We start from the raw sequence: 26274 nt of genomic DNA, 5'->3' as shown, positions 1-26274 counted from the left end.
TCCTTGTGCCCAACAGAACTGCAGAACTCTGCTCAATGAACTTTCTAGAAGGTTCTGAAGTGTCAGGGCAAACCAAAACAGAGCTGAGCAACCAAATCATTCTTTCAGAGTCAAGATTGCAGCTTAATTCATGAAATATTTGACAAAGTAGCATTAGTATCCTGTGGACCAATTCAGCCTTGCAGAAAACAAATTCCTGGAGAAATGAAGGACCAGCAGGGTCAGTGTAAAGAGTATCAAAGACTAGCAGACCATAAATCAAGGGTGTGAGAACAAGCAGTTCTGCTCTGTATGGTACAAAGGAGCAACTCACTAATAACCAGAGGGTTGTTAACCAGAGCATGGGAAAGCCACTGTCCCTAGCTGTGACCAGTCACACGCCAACATAAACTCGGAGTTTATCCAAGAAAAGTTACTGAAATTGAGAAGTGAGTACAGCCATGAAAATATACTTCTATTACACACACACACACACACACACGCGTGCAAAGGTGTTTTGTATGTGAACACTATGATATATTATTTAGAATTCCTCAAAGCTAATTGATCCAGCAACTTGATGCTAATCAAGGTTAACAATATTGATGATAGGGGCGGCACGGTGGCACAGTGGTTAGCACTGCTGTCTCACAGCGCCAGAGACCCGGGTTCAATTCCCCCCTCGGGCAACTGTCTGTGCGGAGTTTGCACATTCTCCCCGTATCTGCGTGGGTTTCCTCCAGGTTTCCTCCCACAATCCAAAAATGTGCAGTTCAGGTGAACTGGCCATGCTAAATTGCCCGTAGTGTTAGGTGAATTAGTCAGGGGTGAATATAGGGGAATGGGTCTGGGTGGGTTGCTCTTCGGAGGGTTGGTGTGGACTTGTTGGGCTGTTTCTACACTGTAGGGAATCTAATCTAATCCAATCTTCCCAGCAAGGAGAACAAGCCACAAAAGAATAAAAATGCAACTGAAATAGATGCCAAATACTGTGTTGATTTGCATTGATATAGTGCCCTTCATGACTACCATGTGTCCTAAGGTGTGTTACAGCCAATGCAGCACATCCAAAGTACAGTACTGTCATTGTTGCAATGACAAAAGCATACCTGCCAACTTGTATACTGTAAATTCACAGAAACAAAACATAAATATGGAACAGTATGGCACAGGATGTCTGCCCACTATGTCTGTGCCAAACATGATGCCATTCTAAACTAATCCCACCTGCCTGCACACGGTCCCGAGCTCTCAATTTCCTGCCTGTTCATGTGACTGTCCAAAATGATAATGATTTCATTATAAGGTGTGCAAAGGCTTTGAAAATTGGGCCACACACTATAACATGCAGTTTGCACAGACCATAACATGCAGTTTATACAGATCGTAATATACAGTTTACACAGACTGTAACATACAGTTTACATGGACCATAACACTCAGTTTACACAGACCATAACACGCAGTTTATACAGACTGTAACATGCAGTTTACACAGACCATAACATGCAGTTTACACAGACCATAACACGCAGTTTATACAGACTGTAACATGCAGTTTACACAGACCATAACACGCAGTTTATACAGACTGTAACATGCAGTTTATACAGACTGTAACATGCAGTTTACACAGACCATAACACGCAGTTTATACAGACTGTAACATGCAGTTTATACAGACTGTAACATGCAGTTTACACAGACCATAACACGCAGTTTATACAGACTGTAACATGCAGTTTATACAGACTGTAACATGCAGTTTACACAGACCATAACACGCAGTTTATACAGACTGTAACATGCAGTTTACACAGACTGTAACATGCAATTTATACAGACTGTAACATGCAGTTTACACAGACCATAATGTGCAGCATCAGGTAATTTGTTTATTCAAAGTTGATTTTTCTTCCTTTGGAAAACCAGGTCGATTCAATGTTGGAAGACTCAGTAGTAAAAGCTTCAGACTGTACAACTGCAATGGAACTGAGCCAATGGGAAGTGGCAATGACAGGGTGCAGTGATACCATAATTATCACCACAGACTCACAATGAAGAGATCACAAGTTCACAGCCCACTATGATAAATTATGTTCAATAACTCTAATAAAAACAGGATTAACACCGACTTCTTTCAGGAATGACTCTTCCCAACCTTTGAAACAAATTAAAACTCCCACCTAGACTGCTGTTTTAGGATCACTGAAGCTGGAAATGTGTTGCTGGAAAAGCGCAGCAGGTCAGGCAGCATCCAGGGAACAGGAGAATCGACGTTTCGGGCATAAGCCCTTCTTCAGGAAGGGCTTATGCCCGAAACGTCGATTCTCCTGTTCCCTGGATGCTGCCTGACCTGCTGCGCTTTTCCAGCAACACATTTCCAGCTCTGATCTCCAGCATCTGCAGACCTCACTTTCTCCTCCTAGGATCACTGAAGCCCAGCATCTCCCACAGGAACTAGAGAATCGCAGTACATCCAGTCAACACTGGCAACCCTCTCAGACTTCTTTTAAATACAGTGACACAGAAAAGAATGAGCAACACATTCCTGAGTTGTTCAGTGAAGTGAGGCGAGGCATTTTGTTAGGAAGAACACTGAAAGACAATGTAAAATAGGGTGTGCAAATCGAACGGGGAGGTAGGAGCACAGTGTATCGGCACACAGGTTACTGAAGGTGGCTAGATGGCTGCAGACAGCAGTAAATGAAGCATACAGAATCCTCAGCTTTATTAGGAGAAGTATACAGGAGCAAGAGTCATAGTGATGTACAGCACGGAAATAGACCCTTCGGTCCAACTCGTCCATGCTGACCAGATATCCTAAGTGAATTTTGTTCCATTTGCCAGCTTATGGCCCATAATCCCTCTGAACCCTTCCTATTCATATACCCATCCGAATGCCTTTTAAATGTTGTAATTGTATCAGCCTCCACCACTTCCTCTGGCAGCTCATTCCATACACACTCCACCCTCTGCATGAAAAAGTTGCCCCTTAAGTCCCTTTCAAAGCTTTCCCCTCTGACCTTAAAGCTACGCCCTTTAGTTTTGGACTCTTCCACACCAGGGAAAAGACCTTGTCTATTTACCCTATCCATGCCCCTTATGATTTTATAAACCTCTGTAAGGTCACCCCTCAGCCTCCGACACCCCAGAGAAAATAACTCCAGCTTATTCAGCCTCTCCCAATATCTCAAACTCTCCGGTCTTTTCTGAACCCGTTCAAAGTTTCACAACATCCTTCCTGTAGGAGGTAGACCAGAATTGTGCACAGTATTCCAAAAGTTGCCTAACCAATGTCCTGTACTGTCACAATATGACCTCCCAACTTCTATACTCAATGCACTGACCAATAAAGGCAACCATACCAAAGGCCTTCTTCACTATCCTGTCTCCATTTTCAAGGAGCTAAGAGGTGATGTTGAACTCATATACAACACTGGTTAGACCTCAGCTGGGGTACTGTGTACTGACTATTCTGGGTGCCAGATTATAGGAAGGTTGTGAACACATTGGAGAGAGTACAGAGGCAGTTTCTGAGAATGGTCTAAAGGACAAGGAACTTCACAAATGAGGATAGACTGGAGAAAGATGGGACGCTTCTCCCTGGAGAGAAGGAGGTTAAGATAGAGGGATCTGTTAGAGGGTTTCAAAGTCATCAGTGAGCTGGACAAAGTAGAGAGGGAGAAACTGTTCTCACTTGTAAAAGGAACAAGAGCTTACAAATATAAAGTGATGTGCAAAAGAAGCAATAGCGAAATGGAGAGAGAAACCTTTTCATGAGCAAGTAGTTAAGGTCTAGAATGCACTGCCTGGAAATATGATGAAGCACGTTACATTGAGTCATTATAGTCAGCATTGAATGAAATGTTATTTAAATTGTACGTACACACACACACATATGTGAAGGAATGCTACATTCCTGTCTTCTGGAATCTCCTTCCAGTGCTCTCTGTTCTGCCATCACTTTTGCTGCCCTTAAAAGAAATGTTCTCAAGGCTCTAGTGATTGGGGTCCATCTGGCTGAGCTTGTTCCAAAGAATATGAGTTGAGAGTGTGATGCTGGAAAAGCACGGCAGGTCAGGCAGCATCCGAGAAGCAGGGGACTTGATGTTTTGGGCAAAAACCCTTCAGCAGAAACCTGCTGTGCTTTTCCAGCACCACATTCTTGATTCTAATCTCCAGCATCTGCAGTCCTCACTTTCACCTCAAACTAATATGAGTTCACTGATTGGGGCCATTAATCTGGTCTGATCAGGGAGCCCTGGCTGACAGACATAAACAGGAGTGTCAGACATTAATGTAGGTTTGCTCGCTGAGCTGGAAGGTCCATCAGCGAGCAAACCTACATCCAGAACTCAAGCTGAGCTACAAATCTTCTCAAAAGTCACTAGTGTCAGATATCCTGACTCTCAGAGTTGACTCTGTCAAGACTGAACCAGAATCAAGGACTTTCCATGTGTGAATGAAGGGTGGCTGGGTGACGGGACACCAGCCTCTGAAGTTATTTCAAAAACCCTTGTATTTCCTCATATCTTAATTATCTATTTCCTTTCGCCTTCCTGCTCAGTACCAATTACCTGTGCTGCTTATTATAGAATCATACAGTGCAGAAGAGGTGCTTCAGCCCATCGAGACTGCATTGATACGTGAAGATACCTGGCCTTCAACCTAATCCCATTGACCAGCTTGGCCCATAGCCTTGAATGTTATGATGTGCCAAGTGCCTTATCCAGGAGGTGAGGCAACTTGCCTCTAACACCCTCCCATGCAGCACATTCCAGTTAATGACCACACTCTGGTTAGAGGTTTTTCCTCACATTCCCCTAAACCTCTTCCCCTCACCTTTAACCTGTGACCCCTCATGACTGACCCTCCAACTCAGAGGAGCAGCTGCTCCTTACCCACTCTGTCCATGCCCCTCAGAATCTTGTTCACCTCAATCAGACCATCCCTCAGTCTTCTCTGCTCCAATAAAAACAACCCAAGCCTATCCAACCTTCCTTTATAACTTCAATTTTCCATCCCATCCTGGTGAATCTCCTCTGCACTCCCTCCAGTGCAATCTCATCCTTCCCGTGATGTGGTGACCAGAATGACCCACAGTACTCCAGCTGTGGTCTCACCAAAGTTCTGGACAGCTCCAACATGACTTCCCTGCTTTTGAAATCTATGCCTTGATTAATAAAGCTGTGTCCCAAAGGCCTTTTTCACCACCCTAACATGCTCTTGCACCTTCAGAGATCCATGGACAAACGCTCCAAGGTCCCCTCGTTCCGCAGAATTCCAAGTATTAGGCTGTTCACTGAATACTTTCTTGTCCAATTACTTCATTGAAAGTGTATCATCTCACACATTTCAGGGTTAAATTCCATCGGCCATTGACCATCTTGTTATATCTTGTTATATCTTTCTGTAGCCCAAGAGACTCAACCTCACTGTAAATCAGCCAACCAATCGTTGTGTCATCTGCAGATTTACTAATCCAACTCCTCCCATAGTCTTCTATGTCATTGATATAAATGATGAATAACAGGCGATCCAGCACAGTTCCCTGGGGCATGTCACTGGACATTGCTTTCCAGTCAGTAAAGCAGCCCTCAGTCATCACCCTCTGTCTCCTCCAACTGAGCCAATTCTGAATCCACTTTATCAAGTTACCCTGTATCCCATGTGCATTTGCCTTCTTGATAAGTCTCCTACACGGGACCCTGTCAAAGGCTTTGCTGAAATCCATACAAATTACATACATCAACTGCACTAACCTCATCTACATGCCTAATCAGCTTCTCAAAAACTTCAAATTTGTTAGGCAAGACCTCTCTCTGCCAAAGCCATGCTGACTATCCCTGATTAAGCCTTGCCTCGACAAATGGAGATAGATGCTCTCCTTCAGAATTTTCTCCAATAGTTTCCCCACCACTGACAACAGAATCACTGCTTTGTAGTTCTTGGGCTTAACTCTACAACCCTCTTCTAAATATTGGGACTACATGAGCTATTCTCCAGTCCTTTGTCACCTCCCCTGTGGTCCGACAAGAATTAAAAATTTGGGTCGGTGCCCCTCTGCAATCTTCTTCCTTGCCTCCCACAGCAGCCTGGAATACAATTCATCCAGACCTGGAGATTTGTCCACTTTAAGCCAACCACACCCTCAATGCCTCGTCCTTCCCTATGCCAATTTGCCCAAGCACCCCATAGTATCTCCCACTGGGCTCCATACTTCCATCCTCATTCTTTTGAGTGAAAACGGATGTAAAGTATTGGTTCAACACCCCACCAATTCCCTCTGGCTGCACCAGAGGGTCAGTGTGGACTTGATAGGCTAAATAGCCTGCTTCCACACTGTAGGGATTCTGTGATAACCCCAGGTTGCTGTTGTAGGTTGAATAAGACTTGGAAAAAATCAAGTATATTTGACATAGGAAATGCTCCAACCAGACCACTTTTTAAAAAAATAGCTGATCCATGCCCTCTCAACAGGGTCACGAATTTAATTAACCCCATTAGCAGATGATTTGTGAGGGAACAGGGTATTTTTAATAAATCGCAGCTGACAGGTCAGACCAGGCAGAAGCCCTGCAGCCGACAAGGGCTGTTCGAAACAGGTTAAGATTTAGTGCCTGGTTATCTGTGCACACATGCTCACAAGATGACCTGATAATCACTGATCTGAAAGGGCATTCGGTCAATCTCAGTGACCCATCCATCCAGAACAGTCCTCCATTGCCAGCCGCCAGAGCAGTTAATCATTTCCTCAATTACCTAAAAGATTTCTTCTGCTCCACTACTCACTCTCAAAGACCACTCCGTACATTGAGTCCTCATCCTTGCAAAACAAGTCTTCGATTTCCTTTTCACTTGTGCATATGAGAATTCCTTTGTTTTGCCCCCTCAGTTCAATTCAAAACAATATTCGGAATTTACTGTTCCTGTTTCCTTAACCACCGTGCAGGACCTCCATTCCAAGCCTAAATGCCTGCCTTTCTCTCACCTTTCCTCTTTACCTGGATCCCAATATGACGGATTAAGCTGTAGATCTTCACTGCACTTCCTATTGTCTTGGTTAGCCAGACATGGATAGTTGGATTAGCCTGAGCTGCCAAGGCAGCCTGGGAGGGGACTGCTGTCCAGCTGCTGAGCTGGTAATTTCAGGATTGTCCTTGAAAAGACAGACCATTTACCATGCTGAGCTCAGACTCCAGCTACCTAGAATCCCAAGTGGAGGCCCAGACGTGGCCACTACCTTATTTCCGCACCGGCTGTGAGCACTTTGTGAGAAATCTATGGGCTTCCTTTCAGAAATGTGACTCTGAGGCCAGCTATCAGAATGTTCAGGTGAACAGTGGCCTCCCTGGCGTTGCCTTCGCCTGATTTGAAAGGGACTGCAGCAGAGTGGCTACGATCAGGAGTTCAGCAAGTTAACAGCAGGAATGAAGGTTCAACCTGCCACTTGCCCACTCCCATTTGGCAGGAACAGAGGGCGCCATTGTCAGGTTTGCTGGGGTAACACATCAATGACCACTTTGCAATGTTCTTACGACCTGGTCTTTCCTTCTTTCTTTCCCAGGAGCTGAACATTTCTGGGAAGAGTCACATGCCCCGAGCTGTCCTGAGCAGGCGGTGAACAGATGAATTAGCAGGAGTAGACATTCTGACCCTCCCCGGCTGTTCTACCATTCGATAGGATCTGTTTGTGTCTCCACTTTCCCATCTCATTCAATAACCTTTGATTTCCCCTGCCGTTACGAACAATGGTGAACAACCTCCAAAACCAATCCTTCAGGTCATTTACAGTGGAAGAGAAGTGACGAAGATCAAGAGGTTGAGTCTGTTGAAGTGAGTAAATTGAAATTTCAATGATTAGGTGTTGGGATTGAAAAAAACTGGCTCAAGGTTAAAGTTAAGGCGAGAACGTGAAACAATGCTATCACAAAGAATAATGAAATTGTGGGCTTTATGGAGAGGAGGTATTTTAAGGAGGCGTTTGGACATACAACTCAGTTATGGTGAGGGGGGGGGGGGCTTGTGACAGTGGGAGTGTCCTATGTTCTCTCAAATTTTATTTTCCTTGGCACAGATTTCTGAGGGCCATGAGTGATGGCCAACACTTTGGCAAGGCACTGCTGCTAATAGTGGCCCTGTCAGGTAAATGGCAGGTTAAAGGATAAGGATTGCGTATTGAACGATCGCCTTGCTCAGTTATCTGGGAAGAATAAAACTGAACAGAGTCAATTTTAATGCAGTAAACAAGTCCATGCAGCACACAGTGGAACAGAACTCACAACAGCTGATATGGTGCAGAATTCATTTTTGCACTTGTACATCAATACAGGCCAAACTCAAACATAAGCTGAAAGCACCCAAGAAAAGCTCTGCAGGGTCTATGGAGACTGAAGCAAGGTAAACATTTCAGGTCCAAAGCTTTCCGTCAAGCTCCAACACTCGGGATGTTCAACACCATCCAGGACAAAGTAGTCCACTTGATCAGCAGCCCACCCATTACCAGGGTCCACAGCACTGTCTACCATCTACAAGATGCACTGCAGCAACTCACCATGGCACCTTTGACAGCACTGTGGAGTAAAGGATTAACTATCCTTCACTCAAATAGTCACTAATAAGGTGGAATGCCTTAGCAATGTCTGAACACGATAGAATCAGAACCTAAGTGTGCAGAGTCTCAGACAGACTTTGTCCTACCCTCTCTAATGTAAATATTTTGTTTACTAAATTCCGTACATGTTCACAAGTCTGATTTTACTACACCCACAACCTTTACAAGCAGCACAAGCAGAAAGAGCAGATGTATGGGACAACCCAACCTGCAAGTTACTCTCCTGTCCACACACCACCGGTTGGCCCAAAGATTTGGAATTCCCTCCCCAGAAGCATTGTGGCTGTATCTGTACGTCAAAGACTGCAGCCCTTTGGCTGTGGTTCAAAAGTGAATGTAATCTGTGGTAAAGCACATACCTTGCAGTTTTATAATAGTTGACTGGTGGGAAAACAATCTAACTTCAGATAGAGGTTGAGTGACAGCTTGGGCAGATGTGGGGTGGGGCAGGACCTGGGACAAGAAAGTAAAGCTCCACTTGTGGGCAAGCAATTGGCACATGATACATGGTGCCAGTGTTAGAATGGGTAAATACAGCCAATAAACTGTGAGAGGAGATACCCATGTCCAAAGTGGTAAAAGATAATATTTATGTGAATCACTCCAATGGTGATCAATGCATGGAATGCATTTCCATAATTAGTTAAAGGAGATTAAAAAAAAACTCAGGGCTCATTTGAGACAGAACAACTTACTACAATGAAGGGAAGGGAAATTAAGGAACCTATTGGAAAGTTGAACAACTGGAGCTTCAGTCTTCGTTATTTCTGGCCATCACCCGCAAGAGTAATGCAGAAACCAAAAAGTATCTGCAGTTTTAAAGAATAACGACGAATATGTAGAAGTCACCATGATGTACAGCAACTCGAGAGCCGTGCATTCCTTTCTGCCCATCAACGAGGGAGGGACATTCTCGTGCCATCCATTCCAAACTTTCCTTTCAGCGATTACGTTTTCCATCTCGCCATCCCTTTTCCAGAACAGGTACTCTGCCCTGATTCTGGCCCAAGCTTTTGCAATTGAAAACGGACTGGGGTTTTCCAGCTGCTCGTTGGTCCAGAATGCAGACATCGCATCAACTGCCCTCTGGGAGGAGAGCCCACTTTCCGGGCCGGCCCCCAACATTATTAAGCAGCGGCAGTATCAGAGACAGTCAGCGTGGATTTAAAATAGGGAAATCAAGCTTGACAAATGCACTGGAATTCTTCCAGGATGCAACAAGTAGAGTTGATCAGGCGAAGCCAGTGGATGTGCTTTATTTGGACTTTCAGAAGGTTTTTGACAAAGTCTCACAGAAGAGATTAATGTGTAACATTAAAGCATATGGGATAGGGGCTTTTACATTGAGATGGGCAGAAGATTGGAGAGCAGACAGGAAACAAAGTAGATATAAATGGGTCTTTGTTTGAATGGCAGGCAGTGACTAGTGGGGTACTGCAGGGATCAGTATTACATTCCCACCTATTCACATTTACATGTTAATGTTATAGATCAGGGAACTCAATGTAATATTTTCAACTTTGCAGGTGACAGGGTGGAAGGGTGTGAGCTATGAGGATGCGGAGATGTTGCAGTGTGATTTAGATAGGCTGTGTGAGTCGGCAAATACATGGAAGATGCAGTGTAATGTGGATAAATATTAGGTTATCCATTTTGGCAGCAAAAATATGAAGGCAGATTATTATATGAATGGCAGTAAATTGAGAGATGGGAAATGTTCAGGGAAATCTGGGTGTCCTTGCGCACCAGTTGCTGAAAGTAAGTGTGCAGGTGCAGCAGGCAGTAAAGAAGCCAAACAGTATGTTGGCCTTCAGAGTGAGAGGCTTCGAGTACAGGAACAAGGACGTCTTGCTGCAGTTATATAGGGTATTGGTGAGGCCCCCTCTGCAATGCTGCTTGCAGTTTTGGTCTCCTTATCTGAGGGAGGATGAGCTTGTTGGAAAGTGGATGCAACAAAAGGTTTACCAAGTTAATTCCTGGGATGGCAGGTCTGATATATGAGGAGAGATTGAGTCAGTTAGGATTATAGTCACTGGAGTTTAGAAGAATGGGGGGGGGGGTGTGATCTCATCAAAACCTATAAACTTCTAACAGGACTAGACAGGTTTGATGCAGGACGGATGATCCCAATAGTGGGGGAGTCCAGAACTAAAGGTAATAGTTAAAAAAGGGCAAGTCTTTTAAGGCATGAGATGAGGAGAAATTTCTTCACTCAGAGAGTGGTGAGCCGATGGAACTCACTGCCACAAGACGGAGTTGAGGTCAAGACATCATGTATTTTCAAGAGGGAGGTGCATATAGTTTTTGTGGCGAAAGGGATCAAGGGATATGGAGAGGGTGGGATTAGGGTATTGAGCTCAATGATCAGCCGTGGTCTATTGAATGGTGGAGCACGCTCAAGAGGTCCACAGGCTATGTTTCTACGTGGATCTAGATCTAACCCATCACATCCTGTAGGAATTCTGTCAGTTTCAATCAGGTCACCTCTCATTCTTCAAAACTCTGGAGAATACAGAGTTTCCTCGATCTTTCTTGTGTTGATTGTTTCCATGTTATAGAATTTTTCTGCGCCTACTCTGCCGAAGACTGCAGAATCCCAAATCTTTCATCATAACTGCCATTCTCAATTTCTTCTAAATTGCAGAGGATATAGGTGCAACTTATTCTCATAGAGTCAAGCAGCATGTAAACAGACCCTTCGGTCCAACTAGTCCATGTCAACCACAATCCCAAATTAAACTAGTCCCACCTGCCTGCTCCCGGCCCATATCCCTCCAAACTTTTCCTACTCATGTACTTATTCAAATGTCTCTTAAAAGTTGTAATTGTGCCTACATGATTCCACATGTGAACCACTCTGTGTAAAAAAAAATTTGCCCCCATGTCTTTTTTAAAATCTCTCTCCCCTTACCTTAAACATGTGCCCCCTAGTTTTGAAATCCATCTTGGCACAACTCTTTCATCCCTGGGACTAAAGTTAATAAACCTTTCCACGCCGTCTCCAAAGTGAGTGTCAATTTCCTAAAATATGGAGACCCAAACTACACCAACAGTCTGTACTATTAAAGCAAGATTTATTTAGTCTTGTACTCCAATCCTACTGCAATAATGACCAACAAGTCACTTAGAATAGAATCCCTACAGTGTGGAAACCGGACCTTCAGCCCAACAAGTCCACACCAACCCTCCAAAGAGTATCCCACCCAGACCCATTCCCTGAACCTATTGCTCTAAATTTCCCCTGACTAACACACCTACCCTACACATCCCTAAACACTAGGGGCAATTTAGCATGGCCAAGCCACCTAACCTGCACATCTTTGGATTATGGGATGAAACCAGAACACCCAGAGGAAACCCACGCAGACACAGGGAGAATGTGCAAACTCCACACAGTCACCCAAGGCAGGAATCAAACCCAGGTCCCTGGTGCTGTGAGACAGCAGTGCTAACCACTAGGACACCGTGCCACCCTAACTGCTCTTACTGCTTGCTGCATCTGTTTGCTAACCCTTTGGTTCTCCGCTGTCTTTATCCAAGGAACATCAACATTTAAACGTTTTGTTAAAAAAAAGTATGAAATTTTATGTTTTTCTATTTTTACAAACCAAAGTGAATAATAACACACCACCCCACATTATCCATCTGTCACCTTCTTATCTGGTCAGGTAACCTGTCTACAACAAAAATGGAAATTACTGGCTAAACACAGCAGGTTTGGTAGCATCTGTGGGGCGAAAGCAGAGGTAATGTTTATGTCCGAACTTCAGAAGGCCCTCAGAACATTAATTCTGCTTTGTCCCCATAGATGCTGCTAGACTTGTCGGGTTTCTCCAGCAATTTCTGTTTTGTTTCAGATCTCCAGTTCCTTGTTTTAATTTATGTAACCTGTCTATATTTCTTTGCGGCCTCACTGCATCCTCCTGAGAGGATGGTCCATCAGCAAACTTGAATATATTATTCTCTGTCTCAGTCACTGATACAGTTTATAAATAACCAAGGCCCTTGTGGCACGTCATTAGTTACAGCCTGCTGATTTGAAAATATCCATTTATCCCTACAACCGCTTTCTATCCACTAACTTCGATAGATATTTTCTGATCAACCTGTTCAGGGACGTTACACATCTTCACAGCAGGTGAGACTTGAACCCGGGCCTCCTGGTCCAGAGGCAGGGATATTGTGCCACAAGTACCCTCTTTAATTTCTATATATCACCCGCAAAGTCTAGAAGTCCTTACGTTGTGTATTAATGCTCTGTGTGGCATCTGCAATCTCAGGCATTAGCTTTCTTTCTCTGGTAAAAGTCCGTGCTGCAAACATAGGGAAGGAGATTTTTGACAAGCTGTTAAAAGTGATTTGATTTGATTTATTGTAGTCATATGTCTCTAAGTACAGTGAAAAGTTTTGTTCTGCGAGCAGTGCAGGCAGATCACAGCAAACAAGTACGTACAGATCAGAGGGGGTTTAAACAGAACGAGGCATACAAGGTTACAACAGCACTGGGGATATGCAAAGCAAGGTCAACATTATTTGATGTCAGAGAGGTCCACTCAGCAGACTAATAACGGCAGTGAAGAAGCTGTTCTTGAATCTATTGGTGCATGTGTTCAGGCTTCTGTATCTTCTGCCTGATGGGAGGGGTTGGAAGAGAGTGGGAGGGGTCCTTGATGATGTTGGCAATCTTCAGGGTCAGGTTTTGCTGTGTCTGAGTGGTTGTATTTAAGAGGTTTCAGGTTAGTTCAGCTTTTCTCAGTCTTGTGCCCATTACTGGAATAATGTGCTGGCTTCCTTGACCAACCCAGGATGTGAAGTCACCCATCACCCATCCATAGAGAGAACTTCTCATTTGTTTAGGGAAAGGGGACACCATTCCCATCAGTCCACAAATTCATGCCGACCTCATATTCCACAGAATGGTCACACGGTTAAATCAAGTTCACATTTTTCTGTTGTTTCTGTAGGCATAGACATAGTGAGCCAAAGGGCCTGTTTCCCTGCTGTATGACTCTATGACGTTCTGTGCCAACTGCTCAGCCTATGGCATCAGTGAAACATCTCAATTATCACAGGTCATACATTTCCTTTCACTGTCTAAATAAAGAATGCTTTGTACCTAATCTAAACTGTGGGTGTTGTTACCATTGAAACTGAACTAGACCAGCTACATAAATACAGAGGCTACAAGAACAGATCAGCAGCCAAGATTCCTTCAGTGATTAACTCCCGTCTCCCCAAAGCCTGTCCGCTATGTACAAAGCACAAATCAGGACTGTGCTAGGACGTTCCACACTTTCCTAGATTAGCACAACTTGAACAGTGCTCAAGTAGCTTGACATTATCCAGTGCAATTAAATCATCAAAAACTGGTTAACACATTAGTGACAAAGCAGCCCATTTGATTGGCACGCCATCCACTACCTTCAATATTCACTCCCTTCAGCACTGATGCTCAGTGCTAAAAATATGAATCATTGACAATATAAACCATAGCCTCTACAAGGCTCCTCAACAGCAGCTTCTGAACCCAGTATCTTTACCACCAGGGACAAGAGCAGCAGATACATGGGAACACCACCTCCTGTACATTTCCTTCTTCAAACTAATCACCATCCTGACTTGGAAATGTATCGCTGTCCCTTCATTGTTGCTGGGTCAAAATCCTGGAACTCCCACCCTTACAAAACTAAGGGTCCCTACACCCCAAGTACTGCAGCAGCCCAAATTCAAGAAGATAGCTCTACACCATCATCTCCAGGGTAACTACAGATGGCCAGTAAATGCTTGCCCAGCCATTGATACCTGTATCCCATGAACAAATATTTTAAAAGTCTTGATAACGATGTTGAGCGAATTACCAATGCACAATCCTTTCATGTGGTGCCAATGAGTACTGCATACCTCAAATGTGTGTCCTGGTGCCAATTGTGTGATAGGATCACAATTTGCAAATTATATCTGGGATCCTGCCTGACACAACGTTCACTTTGATCAACGTCACTGAAACATTTGTTTCTGTAGGCGGAGGGTACTAGTGAAATAATATGCCCATTAAACCAAATGTGAACAAAAATGATTGTTTATTCCCTAACGAAGTCCTGTGGTTTACACCAGTCATTGAAGGGAATTGTCAGGTAGTGTTCTTTTGGCTGATTTTTTTATCATTTAGAAAGTAATGAGAAACATGTAAATGATTACATTGAGGAGTGGAATACAATGGGAGTGAAATCATGTCATAGCGACTCAAAGCCTGGCTTATCAATGGATGGGCTATGAATAAGAAGGATTTAGAGGGCTATGCACCAACTGCTGGCAAATGAGACTAGATTAGGTTGGGATATCTGGTCGGCATGGATGTGTTAGACCGAAGGGTCTGTTTCCGCGCTGCATATCTCTATGACTCTATGTCTACCTGGAGGACTGTGTTCACTTCTGGACCCCACAATTTTAGGAGGGACATAGTGGAGAAAAGTCAGCTACCATTTACTAAAATGAAATCTAATCTCCAAGGGTCAAGGTAAGAGGAGGGATTACACACACTAGGGTTGTGTTGGTTGGAATTTACAAGCTCAAGGCATGACTTGATCGAAATTTCCAAGATATTAGAGGAACAGAGAGACTTTGCTCTTTGAGCAGTGTGGAACTAAAGGACGGTGTACAAAAACTGAAGACAGGCCTGTTGGATATTCCATTCCTCACCATGTAACAAACAACCTTCCCTCATCATCCAGGCGCGCGAGCCCCTAAATAACTTTGCACATCCATTGTGTCTCAATCTTTATCAGTTAGAAAGCAATCAACCAAACCACTTATCAATTCCTGTCAATGTCTGATGTAAACCACGTGGCCTTGTTGGGCTTACAAAACAAAACAGTAGAAGTGAAATTTGGAACCACTTCTACACACACGAAGATGGAGAGATTTGATACGCTGTTCTGCAAGTAACCACTGAGGCTAAGTTGACTGGCCATTTTAAACAGAGATAGATGTTTGCTATCCCAAGGTATTAAAAGGGAAATGGGACAATGGACAGCATCATGAACTAATCACGATCTCATTCAATTAGGGCTAAATAGCTTCCTACAGTTTGGACAATCAATGTAAATGATTACATTGCAGTGGGGTTAGAAATAAAAGTAAAAGGAAATGAAAGCAGATTTTGCTTTGAGAAAGAAATCAGCACAGCTTTAGAATTGGAGATTTTTCTGCCTGGTTTTGACACTGGAGGACTTGCTTTAAATCTCCACACTGCACAGTTAAACTCAGCCTGGTGGCCAAAGCTGTGTTCAACAACGTACACAATCCACACTGTGGGGTCCATCAATAAAAACCCCCTCAGGAATGAAGGAACTTACCAGAACACGATCCCCACATCTCAAATCCTTGTCCCCTTTCTTTACAGATCCGCTATCAGACAGGTTTGATCCAGACTCATTCCCCGTCTTCATGGAACTGTTCAAGATGCTTTCCCTCAGTGGGATTGTGCAGTTGATGCGTTGGCTTGAGGGTGGCGGGGTGGCAGTACCATGATGTGAGGCTGGGGCTGGAAATGTAACAGAGTCCCCAGAATGGGCATCACTCCCAGCGCCATCACTCGAGGGACGGAGTGCCAGCTTCGAGGGCCTAGTGAAAATGCCTTGTAAAGCTCCACATTCAAAGTACCGCACGCCCCCGACAGACCCATCGTTTTTCCCCACAGGTTCATCGAGGACAACTCCTGCCCATTTTCCGGGAGCAAATTGCGTTTCCCCAAGAAACTGTATGACGCCAGGCTTCACACCATTCACCCAGATACGATCCCCGATGGCAAAATCTCCGATGCAGTCATCGCCCACCTCAGCACTCTTCGAGGGCAATTTGTCACTAGGTACAGGGATTGCAGCTTGCTTGTGCAATGGAGAACCTGAAAACCAACAGAGGGAAAATGCTGATCAATTTGAGGGCCGAGCCAGTTCCATTTCAGAATTCATATACAAAAAGGTCAATAGCAATCACTTAAAATTAGGAAATGGTTAAGTGCAGCTGATATCTTTATTTCCCCATTATTGCACAACATGCACCGAACAACAAACAGTAAATAGAAGTCCCAATGTGCTGGATTCCAATAATGGATTCACTCCCACAGTATTATACTACCAACGCAACATTAAAGGTGCCAAGGACATGAAGAGATAAATGACAGAGAAGCACAAAAGAGAAGGACTAAGAGAAGCTTGAAGAAGTATAAAGCAGAGCACTAAGGAAGAGGCAAGTTGCAGATGACATTCAGGAAGGGAAAGTCACTCGAGGTTAGGACTAAGTTTTGGAGACTCACGTTTTGCCAATTGCTAGGGAGCCAGAATAGTGGATCAATCCAGGCCAGACTCTCCAAGCTGTTCAATAGGTAGGGAGTGAATTACCAGCAAGCTTATAGCGTGCTGAAAACGCTCCAATAAAAACATCTGGACTGCAGTGACCTTGGGTTTACAAGAGTAGAAAGCTGCTAAAACTAGGTTGCAGTGGATAAAAAGACAATGATGCAAAAGAGTGAGTTAGAAAAACGTAGATAGAAGATAAATAAAAATCGGAGGCTAGGAAACCTACATGTGAGCAAGAAAGAAGTTGAAATAAAAGGAAATAGCAAAGAGCAGATAGAATGACAAGAATGAATGAGAATGAAGGAATATAAAAAGATCTTTGTTTAGTATTTTGAATCAATATTTATGGAAGGTGACTGAGGTACTCAAGGAGGATAGAGAAATAACACAACTGGAGATACATATCCAAAGATAGATCTGTCACAAATTACACAGTGTTCCAAAGCCAATAAAGTGCCTTCAAAGTATAGTTACTGTTGTGAAGTTGGAAACATGGCAGCAAATTGTTCGCAGCAAGATTCCACAAACAAAATAATTACCACATTGCTTATTGTCCACCATAATATCCTTCATGAAATACAGGGCAGCATTTCAGAAAATACTTTTTATTTTTGCATTAAAATATTCTATGATATACATTGATAATTTACAACATACTAGAATACACAATACTTTCTGGACGAGCAAAGACCTTGGAAACTACACTGGATTTAATTTGTGTTTGAAATTTCTTAACGTAATAGCAGTCGAACCATTAACCTCTAAAATCCTCAACACTTAGTGCCTCATGCATCTTCTGTCATCATGACTTTGGAAAAGGGCAAGTCATATTTGACTAATATAATTCAACTCTTTAAGGACATCAGAAAATTGGCAAATTGAGAGAATGCAGTGGATGTTGCTAATGTGGATATTCAAGAAGTGTTTAAGTTCCATGTAACTTTTTATTGAGCTTGATGCAGATTATATTGGCAGAACTGTGTGGATTTTAAGTGAATAGCTGGTGAGCAAAAAGCAGACAGTTGGGGTAAGTCAGCAACTTTTCACACAGACAATGTGTGCATAATGATCTACAATCTGTGCTTTCGTGAAGTTCTTTCATTGTTCATTTATGGAGAAATGATTTGGATGGAAGCACAAGAGTAAAGAAGGCAACTGATGTCCAAATGTACACGGATTAGGCGACAGTTGGAGATTTGCAAGCAGTTAATAGAAGGAAATATGCAAAACCGGGTTGCTGACTCTCACCAGGACAAATGAAGCAGTCAGAATAGCAGCCTTCTATTCTATAATTCTGCAATACTGAAATAGAAAGACACATCATCTCAATTTATAAAGGATTTCTTGCACAAAACACCTTATGTCGAACATGTCACCTCATTGATTTCATAACATTTGCTTTGTGAAATATTTCAGGGATAATCACAATGTACGCTGATTAAAAGAACAAAAGTAAACTACAGCACAGGGGCAGGCTCTTCGGCCCTCCAAGCCTGTGCCGATCATCACGCCCTATCTAAACTAAAAAAAACAAACCTTCTACCCTTATTTGGTCTGTATCTCTCTGTTCCCTCCCTGTTCATGTAACCACTCAGATGCCTCTCGAATGTTGCCAATGTGCCTGCTTCCACCAGGTCTTCTGGCAGTGTGTTCCAGGCTCCTACCACTTTCTGCGTGAAAATGTTTCCTCGCACATCTCCCTTAAACTTTTCCCCTCTCACCTTGAACCTGTTCCTCCTTGTAATCGAAACTTCAACCCTGGGAAAAAGCTTCTGACTATCCACCCTATCTCCGCCTCTCGTAACTTTTATCAGGTCTCTTCTAAGGTGCCATCTTTCCCTCACAGATGGTGCTCTTGGCATTATTCTCTGATGGAGAATACTGGAGATAAATGTCCTCAAGTGTAACTGACTATTTATATCTCTCTAGACCCCAATTTAAAAACTTTTCAGGGGTGAATTTTGGACTAGATTTTCTTGTAGCTTGTGTCGACATATGTTTGCCTCTTCTGAAGCGAGTGGGATAAATGTGAAGTGTAAATGCTCATCCAAACATCCTTAGTGTTTGGATAGCAACTTCTCAACTGTATTTTCAGGAGCTGTGTGGGAATATCCTGCTCATTTTAAATGGAAAGTCTAATTTACTTTGTTTCATTTAATGCAATAGCACAAAAGACAAGAGAACTAGAATCTAGAGGACATGATTTCAACATCCATGACACATCTTGATAATGTAATAGGAGCATGGCACTTTGGAGAATGATCAGGCCATTCAGCCAGATGAGCCTGCTGTACCATTCAATAACATGATGGCCGATCTGGTGATGATCTTGACCTCATTTTCCTATCTGCTGTCCATAATCCTTAACTTCCTTGTCTATTGAAAACCTACCAATTCAGCCTTGAATAAATTCAGTGACAGAGCCTCCACTACTTTCTGGGGAAGAGAATTCCATAGACGAGCAAAAACATTCCCATTTTAATGAAAAATCTCTTAATCTTAGTTGTGCCTTCTAGTTCAAATCTCCCTCACACTTGAGTAATTTTCTTCCCAGTATCCTCCCAATCAAGTTCCTTCAGCCATCTTATGTTCTGATGCCAGATGTTTTTGGGTGTTTTTACAGATCTCAAGCTGAAAACTGGCTTGATAGATTTTTTAAAATTATTTAAACAAGTTGGTCTTCCACTGGAGAACAGGCATATGATGCATCAGGTTTGCTTTTAATAATAAAACAGAAGTTTGTTATGCAAATAAAATTAAGATAAATTAGAATAAACCAAGCTATTTACATATAACACAATATGAAAGACACAGTAAGGATACAATATTCCGCTTATCCCAACAGTAATGCTTTACAATACTCAAACAGCTGAGAGAATTCCCTATTCTATTCCATCTATAAGTTTAAATTAACTATTCTTGTCTCAGTCAAATCCATCAAACTCAGCACCACCTTCCTAATCTGCAATCTTCTTCCTGACCTCTCCGCCCCCACCCCAGTCTGACCTATCACCCTCACCTTGACCTTTTTCCACCTATCGCATTTCCGACACCCCTCCCCCAGGTCCCTCCTCCCTACCTTTTATCTTAGCCTGCTGGACAAACTTTCCTCATTCCTGAAGAAGGGCTTATGCCCGACACGTCGATTCTCCTGCTCCCTGGATGCTGCCTGACCTGCTGCGCTTCTCCAGCAACACATTTTCAGCTCTGATCTCCAGCATCTGCAGACCTCACTTTCTCCTATTGCTTTCAATTCCCTGTCTTGAATGTTAGATAATCTGTTCCGTGACTTTTCAAACAACTGAGCTTAGACTTTGCCCCCGCTTCAAACAACCCAAACAACACTTCTGTTCTGGAATTTCAAATTAAATCTTTGTAACTGCGGTGACCTATTTCTAACTCTTCTGAAATAAAGTTCCTGGATGACTGTTTCATATATCTAACTTCAACCGGAACATCTGAGAACTGAAGCCAGAAACTTTCTAAGTTCTAGGCTTTTCTTTAACGATAAAAAGAATCCATTCCCAATCCTTCTAACTAAAAGCTAGCTAATACCCTTCAATGTTTATTCTGTCAAATCTTAAAGATTTCCCAATGCAAACTGCAAACAAACTCCCATTGCTCTCCAGAAGGATTCTCACTCACACTGGATTTAAAAAAAGTGGCCACAAAAATACTGACAATTCAACCATTTAAAACCCCTTATACATCTAGACCAAAACCCACTTACTACAAATTCAAAATCCAAACTCAAACTAAATTATAGTAAAGTTTATATAAACCACACTCTTATTATCATACTTTTATGTTCTAATAAGATCACCTGATTACTCTAAACTCCAATGGTTACAGGTCTAGTCTGTCCAACCCTTGTTTATAGGATAACTCCCTCTTCCAGGGAACGAGTCAAATGTATCTTCTCTGAACTGTTTCTAACACAATTCCATTTTTTTTTAAATACAGAGACTAAACCCATACACAATATTGGTCTCGCCAAGGCTTTTTACAGCTGTAGTGTAACTTCTCTATTTTTACATATTATTCCCCTTGTGCTAAATGCCATTTGCATTTAAATTGCTGTACTTGCGAAGTAATGTTTAGGAATTTGTTCCCATGACCTTTACCTCAGACTTTTGCAATCTCTCTCCCTCTCCATTTAAATAATGTAATAATGTTTCTGTTTTTCCTGCCAAAATGGACAGGTCATCTTTTTCTACATTATACTTCCTCCCAAATTTTTTGCTGATTTACTTAACCTATCCATACCCCTTTGGAGATGATTTACCTCCTCTTGACAACTTACTTTCCTACCTATCTTAGCATCATCAGCAAATTTAGCTACCACACAATCAGGCCCTGCATCAATGTAATCAATGTAGATTGCAAATAGTGCAGTGATCCTTTTGACACGCCATTAAATACAGCTTGTCAATCTGAAAAAGACCCATTTATCCCCATCCTACCCTGTTTGCCAATTCTTTTTCCATACTAATATGATAGCACATAAAGCAGCTGGTACAGCAATCTTGGATCAGTTTATCAAATGCTTTTTTAGAAATCCAAATGAAGAACATTTCTTCTTTATCACTTAGTGTGTTATAGATGTAGGTTTGTTTGCTAAGCTGGAAGGTTCGTTTCCAGACGTTACATCGCCATACTAGGTAACATCTTCAGTGAGCCTCCGAATGAAGCATTGGTGGTGTAGCCCGCTTTCTATTTATATGTTTGGTTTTCCGTGGGTTAGTGATGTCATTTCCTGTGGTGACATCATTCCCTATGGTGATGTAATTTCCTGTTCTTTTTCTTAGAGGGTGGTAAATGGGATCCAAGTCAATGTGCCTGTTGATAGATTTTTCAGTTGGAATGCTATGGTTCTAGGAATTCTCGCGTGTGTCTCTGTTTGAATTGTCCAAGGATGGATGTGTTGTCCCAGTTGAAGTGGTGTTCTTCCTCCTCTTTATGTAAGGATACTAGTGAGAGAGGGTCATGTCATTTTGTGGCTAGTTGATGTTCATGCATCCTGGTGGCTAGCTTTCTGCCTGTTTGTCCAATGTAGTGTTTGTTACAGTTCTTGCAAGGTATTTTGTAGATGATTTTAGTTTTTTTGTTGTCTGTATAGGGTCTTTCAAGTTCATTGGCTGCTGTTTTAGTGTGTTGGTGGGTTTGTGGGCTACCATAATGCCAAGAGGTCTGAGTAGGCTGGCAGTCATTTCCGAGATGTCTTTGCTGTAGGGGAGAGTGGCTAGAGTTTCTGGGCATCTTTTGTCTGCTTGTTTGGGTTTGTTCCTCAGAAATCCGCAGACTGTGTCCATTGGGTACCCGTTCTTGTTGAATACACGGTAGAGGTGATTTTCCTCTGTTCTCGCTAACTTAGTGTGTTACTTCCTCAAAAAATAAATTAGTTAAACATAATTCTTCTTTCACAAAGCCATGTTGACTCTGCCTGATAACATTATAATTCGCTAAGTGTCCTCCTTACTAATGGATTCTAGCAATTTCTCAATAACAGATGTTAGGCTGACTTGCCTTTAGTTTTCTGCTTTCTTCTTCCTTTCTTGAATTGCTTTGGCAATTTTCCTGGTCACTGGGACTAATTCCAGAAACTAAGGAATTTTGGAAAGTTCTCTGTTCCATGGCCCCTCAGGACACAGGCCGTACAGTTCTGGGTCTGATAGATTTTTCAAGCACCTTATTTAAGTTCCTTTCTATTATCCACCAAGTACATTTGGGAAATTTTCCAAGTCTTCCCCAGTGAAGAGAGTAAAATATCTGATCAACACCCAGGTATTTTCCATTGTCTATTCCCCTGACTCGTTCTCCAGAGGACTGAACTTTAGATACACATTTCCACTTTAAATATTTATGTAAATGTATTATTATACATTTTCCTATAATTTACTAGCTTTCTCTCATACTCTACTTGTTCTCTTTTTTTTGCTGGTTATTAAAACCTGACCAATCCTCTGACTTGCCGCTAGTGTTTTCTAATTTGTGCAGTGTTTCTTCCAATGCATTCCTCTCAATTTATCTTTCTTTCTTGCTGGAATAAATTTTTGCCAACAGTTATTAAGTGTCTCCTCGAAGGTCTACCACTGTAACACTACTGTTCTACCTAATTTTCCAGTTTAGTTTCACTAACTCTGCCTTCATGCTGTTATCATGATTTAGTTCAGGTTTAAACACTTGTCTGATGCCTGCACTCCCCCCCCCCCCCCCCCTACAAACTGAATGCAACAATCTACCATGTTGTAATCATTATCATTTAGTGATTCCTTTGCCAGGAGGTTATTCCTCAATCCCATTCATTACCAGTCTAAAGTAGTCTGCTCCCCAGTTAACTCCAGCACATTGAGTAATAGTTACCGATGGAAACAGACTCTTTGTCCAACTCACCTATGCAAGTTTCCCAAACTATACTAGCCCCATTTGCCCGAGTTTGGCCCATATCCTTCTAAACCTTTCCTATTTGAAGAAACTGTCCTGAACACAGTCCATGAACTTATTTTCCATATTGACTTTGTCAATCTGATTTGCCCATCCACATCAAGTCACTCATGATTATTGTGATACATTTCTTACCTGTCCCATCTATCCCTTCCTGTAGATTTTGTCCTATAGATTTTGTCCTATAGTGTAACTACTGAGGATGCTGCTAAACAACTTGCACAAGTGGCTTTTTAATCTTTACTATTTCTTAGCTCCATCCAAACTGATTCCATTTCTTGCCCTTTTGACAGTGCACAATGAACCTATCTATCTATCAGTGTACATGCAGTGATCTGCCTCAGGTTTTAACCTTGCCTTCAAAATCAAGATCCACTGATGTCCAATGAGAATTGGAAGAAGGGAATTCCTGAGAGTAGTCTGGAGGATATTCCCCTGACAGGGCTGGCAGAGAACAGCAGCACGAGTAGGGCAAAACCCCTAAGGGGGCAGAATAAGAGTATTTAGGAGGGGAGTAAGACATTACAGTGCTTGAGATAGAGATGTGGAGACAGAGAGAATTGGCTCACAGGAAGCCAATACTGATAGCAAACTCAGGGAGAAAGTTTTCTTTATTCTTTTATGTGATGTGGGTGTCTCAGTAAGACTGACATGTATTGTCCATCCTGAGTGTCCCTTCAATGGAGAGACTTGCTAAGACCATTTCTGAGGGCAGTTATGAGTCAACAACATTGCTGTGGGTCTGGAGTCACATGTAGGCCAGAGAAGAGTGACAGATTTCCTTCCTTAAGGCACATTAGAGGACCAGATGATATTTTACAACAATTGACGTTAGTTTCATGGTCACTATTATGGAGCCGAGACTTCGATTCCAAATGGGTAAGCAGGTCTTTGATTGGACAGCGGAGCTGGAATGAATGCTGACATGTATGTGAGCTTCAAGGGATCAAATCTCTATAGCTACAAATAAACAAATAGTTTTGGCAATGGGCAAGGTTTAAAGTAAGTTTATGGCCAAACAAAATGCCAAAATTGTCAATGGCTCCAACCTGAGGGAATGATTAGGGCATCATACAAGGAACACAGACAATGGTTATTCAACGATGTGCTACTGTAAGCAGCATCTCATCCATAACTTGATGCTGGTTGAGCAGTCCATCAGTGGTGGCAATCCAAACATCAAGAGACATGGCGAAGAGTCCTGGTGCTGACAGGAAAAGCAAGTGCAAGTATCTTCATGAACAGAAATGTCTTGATGAGGGAGAGAAACAGCCAAGAACAGAGCCCTGGATCATTCCAGAGATGGACCACAAAGAGAGTGTGAGAAACTCACTGCCTGAGGAGGTGGAGGTAGGAGTGGAAACATTCAGTGGAGCACCACAACAGGGAGGTGTTGGAGGATGGTGGCATGGCATGCAAGAACAAAAATCAGAAGTGACATGACACCAGGGTATAGTCCAACAGGTTTATTTGAAATCACAAGCTTTCGGAGCACTGCCCCTTCATCAGGTGAAGTTGTGATGATGCTGCTCCTTTAACAAGGTTAGGTTCTCCTTGGCTTTTTTTTCCAGAGAGGTTGTAAAAGCAACAATTCCAAAAAGTCTGGCTTGAATAGGTTCTAGAGCCAGTTTGATTATAGCTAAAAGATACTGCATCAGGCAAAAAGGCTTTCAAGTTCAAACAAAACTTGGACAATGAAGGGGGAGTGGCTATTTCTCCCAGCTCAGCTTTTCTCCAGTTCGGTTTTAGCAATCAGTCAGTTGTGAAGTTGCTGAACCCAAAGAGGCAGCTCCACATTGATCCTCTCTCTGACATCTCTCCTATGTTTGATTTTTCCTTTTTTTTGCCAAGGAGTATTTAAGAAGACTGTTGGCAGGAATTTGGAACAGCATCCTTAAGTCGGGATAATATGTCGGTTTTCGGATAAGTTATTTGGTATTCTGTTTTCTTTTGTTTGTGTTTCATTTGGTAATCTTGCAAATAAATTCTGTTTTGTTTAAAACTAACTGCTTTGACCAGCTGCATCTCTCCTGGAATATCCACTTTCCATCTGCTTAAAACAACTAGCAAAGTGAGGGTCTGGGCTACTTCCTTGGAATATTTTGAGGGGGTCTGGCCTGGTCCACAACAAAGTAAAGAACAAAAATCATAGAGGGACAGTTACAACATGGAGGAAACCCATTCAATTTAATTTGGGCAACAGTGACAGTCACACAAATGAAATTCAAATGGAAGAAATGGGGTGTATATTTGGGAATCGAGGACACATTAGATGAAAGAGATGGTGGCAATAAAATGATAGTTGGAAGGGGAAAATGGATATTGGCCTGCTGAGGGGGTAATGATACTAGATGGTCTTGCACCAAGCAAGTAGAACTGCCGCCTCATTGTCCCCTTCTCTTCAATCTTAGGAAACATGAGGAAATATCAAGGATCTTTTGCTTCTCTAAATTCTTTCCAGGAGGGTTTTAACTTTGAGCAATATCCCTAGGGGCTTAATGAGAGGAAATATAGGATAATTGATCAGGAGGAACGGTCAGACTCTCAGCCTAAGAGATGAGTGTCAGGGAAGGAGATCTAGGTGGGGAGGTTGAGGGGTTTTAGAGAGGCACTACATACCTTGTACTACACTAATATCACCACTGAATTACTTACCACAATCAAATTCATTTCCTCCTCCTCTGTTCTATTTGTAAGAGAGGGAAAATCCTTTTCCTGTCTACACACGTACACATTGAAATCTGTTTCCAACAGTCACCACTCATGATTTTCCTCTAGATAATAAATCCATTGAGTGTTGCTTCTGAGGCTTACGTAATCACATCTGGAACTTCTGAAGCATTTCAGGCTTACAACTCACTGGGAGCTGCTAATCAC

The 26274-nt window shown here is 42.5% G+C and overlaps 1 protein-coding gene across 7 annotated transcripts in view; it reads right to left on the bottom strand.

Annotated features, from left to right (window-relative positions):
• The window catches only part of clip2 (CAP-GLY domain containing linker protein 2), a 161251-nt gene that overhangs the window by 58354 nt on the left and 76623 nt on the right, over window positions 1–26274 (bottom strand). For all 7 annotated transcript variants that reach the window (XM_087977496.1, XM_087977498.1, XM_087977497.1 and 4 more), the window contains one exon: window positions 15952–16499. In XM_087977496.1, coding sequence (XP_087833622.1) covers window positions 15952–16499 — 548 coding nt within the window. The remainder of the gene's footprint in view (window positions 1–15951; window positions 16500–26274) is intronic.

This window comes from Chiloscyllium plagiosum, unplaced genomic scaffold (assembly GCF_037043375.1).
Source record: "Chiloscyllium plagiosum isolate Xiang-an unplaced genomic scaffold, Cpla_swu_hap1 HiC_scaffold_31, whole genome shotgun sequence".
NCBI classification, from domain to species: Eukaryota; Metazoa; Chordata; class Chondrichthyes; order Orectolobiformes; family Hemiscylliidae; genus Chiloscyllium; species Chiloscyllium plagiosum.
Note: the sequence above shows the minus strand (reverse complement) of the source record. Positions and strands in the feature narration are given on the sequence as shown.